An 8,099-nucleotide genomic window follows, 5' to 3' on the forward strand; every position below is an offset into this window, starting at 1 on the left:
GTTTTATTTGTATCTGTATCAATTAAATATTAACACACACTATGTTTTAAATTATTAATTACTTAATTAGTATGAATTAATTTCGATTTATCATAATTTTAAAAAGGAAATTTTTATTACATTCATTCATCTGTAACTTTTATTTGAAACATATATTTGTGATAATAGCTTGATAACCTCGAATGCATAAGGTTAAGAAATCAATTTTCACATTTTCAAAAAAAATTGGAGATACTATGTGATAAGAAAATTTTAATGTGTAATAATTTATTAGTTAACAATAATATTTAAATTAATTAAAAAATTAAAAAATAAATAAGATTTATTATTTTTAGTTAATAATTTTAATTATCAATTTAATTTAGTTAGTGTAACAATTTAATAATTTATTTTTAACCCATATTTTTAGATATTATTGATTAATTATTAATTAAAAATAATAAATTCTACTAAATAGTGAATTAGTTTTTTTGTTGACATTAAAAAAATTATTATTATTATTATAAAAAATAAAATAAAATTGATGGCTGGAATTGAGCCAGATCAGCATGTCCAGTAGGCAATAGCATTGGACCTTCTGATCATCCATTGAGAAAGAGAGAGAGAGAGAGAGAGAGAGAAGATATTTTCTGCGATTTTTGCGGTTCACAGAAGAGAGAGAATAGTCAGTGAATAGTAACGCATTGGAAGGCGATTCATTCTTGCGATATTTTCTTACTTGATTTTCTCTTCCCTCCACGCACCTATCTACCTTTTCTGTGAGCGAGGTTCGTTAATCGTTACCTTCCTTCCTTCCTTCCTACTTTCTCTGCAAAAGTTCATATATCAATGTTAATAATGTAATGTAGCATGTTGTTGTTGTTGTTGTGGTGGTGGTGTTTTGAGAATGGATGATGAGGTTCAAGCTTTTACCGTTGCTGCTGCTCAGAACGATGACGGTGCAAGCACATCCAGAATGAAAGGGGAGCAAATCACGAAAAACGAGGACTGTAACGGTAACGGTGACGGTGAGGAAGTGATTAGGTGGGAGAAGATTCTGGCGCGGAGGGTGGTTAGGGTTTTGGTGGTTGAAGCTGATGACTCTACCCGCCACGTCATCACTGCCATTCTTCGAAAATGCAGTTATTCAGGTTCTCTTCTTTTCTTATTTTTGTTATTCATACTCAATGATTCAGTAAAACAAGTTGAAAATTGAAAGTTTATCCCCGAAATCATGAAAAATAAATAAACTTCATTAGATCGCAGTTATAAAATTTTATACTAATTAGTTGACATTGTTTGATCTATAATTTTTTTATTTAAATATGATATTTAATTATAATTCAGCTAGATTGATGAGATTAGAATTGCATTCGTATAGTATGATGATTAAAATGTATGCATGGAACTTTTTTTAATCCAAAATAATAATTATAGTAATAATTGTATCACTTTTGTTATTTATGTGCTATCTTAAAATGATATTATTTATTATTTATTATTGTTTTAGTAACTGAAATTAGTTGTGATATATGATATGATATTTTAAATACAGTGTCGATCCAAAATGAATAGCAAAATCACCAATTTAAGGGTCCCTTATTGGATGCCTTTCGAAAGTGGACTTCTATTCAACCGTGTTTTATTCTAAAATTTATATATGATATTGATAATAATATTTGGAAGACAAGGGGAAAAAACAACTGATCTATATTAGTATAATTCTTTACATCATTTTGGTGGCTTTTTAGCATAATCTATATGCAGTTAATCTACCCAAAAAAAAAATGCGGTAATTTTTTCCATGCAGTTATTGCTGTTTCTGATGGATTAAAGGCATGGGAAGTATTGAAGAAGAAAGCAACAGACCTAGATCTCATCTTAACAGAAGTGGATTTGCCCGCAATATCCGGATTTGCACTCATTACTTTAATCATGGAGCATGATTTTTGTAAAAACATTCCTGTCATAAGTATGTTTTTGACTTGTCATTGTGTGTTCTTAATTTTGCTATTAGATTTTAAATGGCTAATGGACTAAAGTTTATGTAATATGTAGTGATGTCTTCTCAAGATTCGGTTAACATGGTGTTGAAATGCATGCTAAAAGGTGCAGTCGATTTTCTTATAAAACCTGTTCGGAGGAATGAGCTTAAGAACTTATGGCGGCATGTGTGGAGAAGGCACGCGGTATGTACATCCTTCATTCTCTGTTTTTCTACATGTTTCTTTCTGTTAAAGAGTAGCTTGTTAGTTTAGCTTACAAGTGTCTCTCTCTTTGTATATTGTATATACAGATTGACAAACCCCCTCAAACTACGACATTTCCAATGGAAAAACTTAAGACTGTTTCGCAAGACAATTCTACAAGCAATCAGTCTAGTGCTTTTGTGGCTTCTTCGCAAGAAAATAATGGATGTGGTGAAAATTTGAGTGAAGCTCATGTAAGTTCGACCCTCAAAATTTAGATTGAATTTGCCTTCTATATGTGTCAATTTTATCTGTTTCACTATGGATGTCACGCTTAATTTTTATTTTCGTTATTCTATTTATTTACTTATGGTAATTTGCCTGCACAATAGCACAACTATTTCTAGTTAAGGTTGGCTTTATGAAGTTTCAACCATAAATAACATGTTTTGTCAACGATTTAACAGAGCACTTGCACTTTGTCATTTTTGGAAGCTGAGAACGCATGCATGAAAAAACGGCAAGATGCCTCTGAATTGAAATTGAGTAATGTTGATGTGGGGCACCATGAGGTCAACCATGAAAGTAAATCAAGTAAGCATAATGATGAAATAGGTACGTGAGTTCCTCTCATTTTCTATAATTGGTTAAAATATGGTATCCATGGTGTGTTGCTTATTGGCAATTATGTCTTGTATACCGAGATATCAGTGGGACTCGTATCAGAGTCTGCAATCAGCAACAAATCTCTTAAATTGACAGATTTAATGATAGAAAGAGACCATTGTTTTGCTGAAACCAAAAGCCAAGATGGAGTTCTAAGAGCTGAATCAAGCAGAGCCAATCCTAATATTAATGTAGCGATTCATGGTTGTACCGGTTCAGTGGTGGAGCCCTCTAGAGGAGTTACTGACTGGATGATTGACACATTTGAGAATATCGAAAAACCTATCAATGAAAACTGTAGTTATAGTGGTGATAATACAACCAAGTCTGTTTCAGATACAAAAATGGAACTTTTGTTAAGAAGAGATCTTTCTGATAGCTCATGTAAACATGCTAGTGAGATAACTGAGGAAAGACAAATATTGAAACATTCGGACACGTCTGCTTTTTCTAGGTGAGTTCACTGTTTCTTGTTATTTTCTTTTTTATTATTAATTGATATTGAAATACCAAAGGAATACATCTTGGTATAATGCCTTAATAGGAAAGGCGAAGTTCTTCCCTGAAGAGGGTGACTATATTTCTATCTGCAGGTATAGCGGTGATAAATTGTTGCAGCCTTCTTTTCCGTTACCTTTGATTACCTCTTCCAAAGTAACCAACAATGATCAAAATTCTCAAGAATCTCATAAATCATCTGGAAATACTCTAGATACTTCTTGTCAGTATGGAAGCACAGGCAAAAATGAAGAGAACAGGTCCACTCTGGTCATTGGTCAGTATGGACAATTCGAACCAAAATCATCAAGCAATGAATGTGGACTCTTCCCTTTCAGCAAGGCTACTTCTGATATTAAGTCTAAGGAACAATGTAACATTCTATCCTCTACCGGACAGAGTTCGGGTAATAGTTTATCTTCTGATGCTGCAAAAAATAAAAGTAGTATCGCCTATGAAAGCGTAGGCAGTGGAAGTGATGGAAATGATACTTTGAATGTGGTAACCAAGAACAATCCTGAAACTTTTAGCGAGTGTGTTCGCCAAAACTATGATGGATTTGGAGGAACAAACTTTCATCACTTTAGTCAAAGACAAGCGGCCCTAACAAAGTTTCGACTAAAGCGAAAACAGAGATCCTATGGGAAAAAGGTACTGCAAGTCTGCAACTAGTGTTAGTTACTAAAAAGAGCTTCTCTAACATTATGTACGATTTCTTGGTTTGGAAACTCAAAGAAAGATTCGGAAAACATTCTTGGGTACAAGTTCATTGGCTTGACCTATATTTTAAGATCTTTCAAATGTTTATTGGTTTGATTTCTTGTACAGGTTCGATACGAAACCAGGCAAAGATTGGCCGAGCAGCGCCCTCGAGTGAAAGGGCAGTTTGTCCGTAAAGTACTAGATGGTGATCCAGTACCTGACGCTGGTGGCAATTCGTAAACCTTCCCATTTCCTTAAACTTGCTTGCACTTATAGTTGATTCTAATACTTATTGTTTTAACCATGTGATTAGATGTAGGATTTAGTAGTGTCTCTGGTTGAATTTATTTTTCTTCAATCATCGGGCAACAAAGTAGGGTGATAGCTTTAAGCATTCTTCTTGTTTTCATCTGGCTTGTTATTTTAACTATCATTGAACTTTGGAGTTCTGTTATTTATTCTTGTGTGTGTGTTGATTTTGTTCTCGTTTGAGTTGAATACTAATTTAAGGTTGTGAGTATAAAGAATGATAGCTTCTTGCTTTACATTACTCCACTTGTTATCTTCATTGTTAATTTACTGCATTCTTTTTTCCGTAGTTATATACCAAAAGCAAAGAAATTAAAGAAAAGATAAAAGAAGGTTGAACAAAATGAAAGCAAGGCACAAAACATAAAAAGGAGTAAAACACATAAACAGTATAATTGCACAATAGTGATCAATGTTCAACCATTGATCTTATACTCTAAAATGACATAGCATACAGATTTTTAAGTTTTATACTTTGATTCCAAGTCTCCTTATTGTTCCATCTCGTCATGCTAGAGATTTCTTAATTCACTTTTTTTCACTTCTTAAGTAGCCTCCACAACTCAACACCAAGCCCTCTTTCTCATTTCAAGTTCTCTTCTATATCTATCTCTCTCTCTATCTTATCTTATTGTAGAAGGCATATTCACATAATGACAGAACATCGTCCTCATCATCAAATTCAAACCGATGATGATGATGAACCAACCCATCACCACCAACGCCAACATGGTCATCCCCATTTCCAACCCAAAATGAACCCTCATCAGAGGAACATGCACATGGAAAAGCCTAACATGGCTAATCCTCGCTACTATGCTCCCATGAATCGTCCGAAGCGTGAACATTACCTTTGCCTTATTATCACCCTCCTCTTACTTGGCATCATAATCCTCATCATCTGGCTTGCCTACCACCCAACCAAACCCCACTTCACGGTGGCCAGCGCAGCCATCTTCGGCCTCAATGCAACATCGCCACCCCTTTTGGCCGTCACCATGCAATTTTCAATCCTTATAAGGAACCCTAACCGGCGTGTCTCGATCTATTTTGACAATCTCAATGCATTTGCATCCTACAGGGACCAACCAATCACACCACGTGTAATGCTACCACCACTTTACCTAGAGAAGCATAGCACAGTGGCACTATCCCCGGTTATCGGAGGGTCGCCAGTGCCAGTTTCGCCAGAGGTGTCAAACGGGTTAATCCAAGATGCAGGTTATGGTGTGGTTGGCCTTAAGCTTGCACTCCTTGGAAGATTGAAGTGGAAAGCTGGTGACATAAGGTCAGCACATTATAGTATCTATGTCAAGTGTGACATGTTGGTGGGTTTGAAGAAAGGTTTTGTGGGACAAGTTCCTCTTCTTGGATCTCCTATCTGTAATGTAGATATGTAATAGAGAATTATTTATATAATTCATTTTTTGTGTATTGATTTTAAATTTATCATCATAGGCTAGATGGAGTTTGACAGTTATTTTAAGTAAAAAATTGCACTCCATTCTCTAATAATAAGATGATAAGTTATAAGTAAATACACACAAAATGAATAATTCTATCAATATTTACTATGATATATTGGTATATATCTAGGTGTGATAAGGTAAAATGTGTGAATGTTAATCTTGCTCCTCCATTTTGATTTGAATTTTTTTTTTTTCAAAAGAGTCTTGCTTTTTGTAGTTGATTGCATGTGATCGCCTAAGGAAGAGATGATAGAACTTTGAAAGTCACATTGATGTACAATATTTTATATTATCATTTTGTCATCATATATATTATAATAAATATTTTAATATTTGGTACTCATATTTTGATTGGTTCTAAATTGTTTCTGATAGGATTTGTAATAATGCTTTAGCCTAAATAGCATAACTTTTTTTTTTTTTTTTTTGTGGTTGGAAGTACATGTAACTTCATGTAGTGAATTTTTTTATGGCATAAATACATACATCCAATTATATAAAGTGCTTGCTTTTATAAAGTGAAAGGAAACACATACTATGTGCCATTTTGGCTCTTTTTGTCTTTGCTTGTTGGCAGGAAAAGAGATAATTGAACTTGTTCGGTAAGGAAGGAAGAAAGAGAGGTTTAATTAGTGTTTAATCTTTGTTAAACAAGACATATTATAAAGACAAGAAAATTAGTATTAGAGATAAGAAAATTCAATATACTTTAGTTTTAATGGTAGAGGATACAAATTTTAGTCATGAATAAGTGGGGGTTTCCGAAATTTGATTCATTACTTGCAAAAAAAAAAAAAAATACTAATAATTCATTTACAGCAATATACTCCTTAGCTTTGACATTTTTGGGGTCTAAATTTTTGGAAGAAGTTGTAAATAATTTACTCTACATTGTTATATTAATAGTATATTAGGATTAGTAATTCACGAACTTTATCCTAGAATATAGTTTTTTTCTTTTTTCACGTGTCATCAGTATTTTCATAATAAACTTAATAGAATTTTGCTAATAAATGTTTTTATAAAATATTAGAATAGTTATTAGGCCTTTTTAATATAAAAAAGAATAATAACAAGCTAAAAGTTAAACATTTTCTATACATTTATTAGAAAAAAGAATATATTTTAAAAATTTTCAACTGAAATTACCTTGCCAAATATCCTAACAAAATGTAACTAAAATTACAAGAATAATGTGGCGTAGAGATAATATTTAATTTAGTTCTCGAATTTATAGGCGAGTTTCAATTTAGTCCTTAAAATTTTAATTGTCTCTATTTAATTTGTAAATTTTGCAAATATGACTCATATTAGTTTTTAAAATCATTTTCAATGTATATAATTACATATATTAACGGAACACTGATGTAGACCGTTAAATGTCATGTTTAACCCTGTTAAAATAATGTAATTTTGGCTTTAATACTCAAATAACCAAAAAAAATTGTAAGTGGTGTTTATAGAAATTTTTTTTCCAAAACAAGTGCGGTATTATTTTCTGACTATTTAAATATTAAAATTGTATTATTTTATAGGTTCTGTAGTATTTGATTGTCTATAATATTTTATTAACGTTTATGTATAGAAAATTATCTCAAAAATTAACATGAATTATATTTATAAAGTTTAAAATTTAAATAAAGACAATTAAAATATTAGGGATTAAATTAAAATTTATGTATAAATTTAGAGACAAAATTAAGTGTTATTTCATTTAAGGTGCCTGTCTTAAATTGCTGCGATATTGATGAGATGTTGATAGTACTCGTATATATAGAGTAGGGATGTCCGCGGATCGGATCGGATCGGATATGGCCAAAAATTCGATCCGATCCGCATTAAAATCATCGGATCGGATCGGATCCAATATCCGCAGCTTTTAAAGTTGGATCCGATCCGATCCGATCCGCACATTTGCGGATCGGATCGGATCGGATATCGGATATATCCGTAAAACATAAAAATATTTTTAAAAGCATATTTTTATTAAAAAATATCAATAAAATTCATTTTTTCTATTCTTTTAAATATGTTTACTCTTAAAATAATATTTAACATACTTTTTTTAAATGATAAATTAAAATAATAAAACATATATAATAATTATTAATTGAAATAAAACATAAAAAGAATATTTACTTATTTATTTCTTTAATTTTGCGGATACGCGGATATGCGGATCGGATATGCGGATACCAACACAAAATCCGCAATCCGATCCGATTAGTGTGCGGATCCGATCCGATCCGATCCGAAAGCCTTGCGGATCGGATCCATATCCGTAATT

General features: G+C 32.2%; 2 protein-coding genes across 3 annotated transcripts; both read left to right on the top strand.

Annotated features, from left to right (window-relative positions):
• The first annotated feature begins 548 nt into the window (after positions 1–548).
• Positions 549–4,584, top strand: LOC112734460 (two-component response regulator-like APRR9). Of its 2 annotated transcripts, none has more exons than XM_025783789.3 (9): positions 549–767; positions 849–1,130; positions 1,790–1,951; positions 2,038–2,168; positions 2,276–2,422; positions 2,636–2,783; positions 2,880–3,288; positions 3,428–3,983; positions 4,161–4,584. In XM_025783789.3, the coding sequence occupies exons 2-9, from the start codon at positions 887–889 to the stop codon at positions 4,272–4,274; spliced, it is 1,911 nt and encodes a 636-aa protein (XP_025639574.1). In that variant the 5' UTR covers positions 549–767; positions 849–886; the 3' UTR covers positions 4,275–4,584. The 2 variants fall into 2 exon arrangements, with proteins under 2 accessions (XP_025639574.1, XP_072061869.1); XM_072205768.1 differs by having other exon boundaries at positions 2,931–3,288.
• A 192-nt stretch (positions 4,585–4,776) lies between these two features.
• Positions 4,777–6,155, top strand: LOC112734473 (NDR1/HIN1-like protein 12). The gene has a single exon (XM_025783807.3). The coding sequence runs from the start codon at positions 4,997–4,999 to the stop codon at positions 5,741–5,743; it is 747 nt and encodes a 248-aa protein (XP_025639592.1). The 5' UTR covers positions 4,777–4,996; the 3' UTR covers positions 5,744–6,155.
• The last annotated feature ends 1,944 nt before the right edge of the window (positions 6,156–8,099 follow it).

The sequence above is a fragment of the Arachis hypogaea genome, chromosome 2 (genome assembly GCF_003086295.3).
Source record: "Arachis hypogaea cultivar Tifrunner chromosome 2, arahy.Tifrunner.gnm2.J5K5, whole genome shotgun sequence".
In the NCBI taxonomy this organism is placed as follows: Eukaryota; Viridiplantae; Streptophyta; class Magnoliopsida; order Fabales; family Fabaceae; genus Arachis; species Arachis hypogaea.

Coding starts and splice junctions, on each gene's coding strand:
- LOC112734460 (XM_025783789.3), top strand. CDS start 887: ATGGATGATGAGGTTCAAGCTTTTACCGTTGCTGCTGCTCAGAACGAT. Junction 2,169..2,275: donor ATGTGTGGAGAAGGCACGCG/GTATGTACATCC, acceptor TTGTATATACAG/ATTGACAAACCCCCTCAAAC. Junction 2,423..2,635: donor AAAATTTGAGTGAAGCTCAT/GTAAGTTCGACC, acceptor ACGATTTAACAG/AGCACTTGCACTTTGTCATT.
- LOC112734473 (XM_025783807.3), top strand. CDS start 4,997: ATGACAGAACATCGTCCTCATCATCAAATTCAAACCGATGATGATGAT.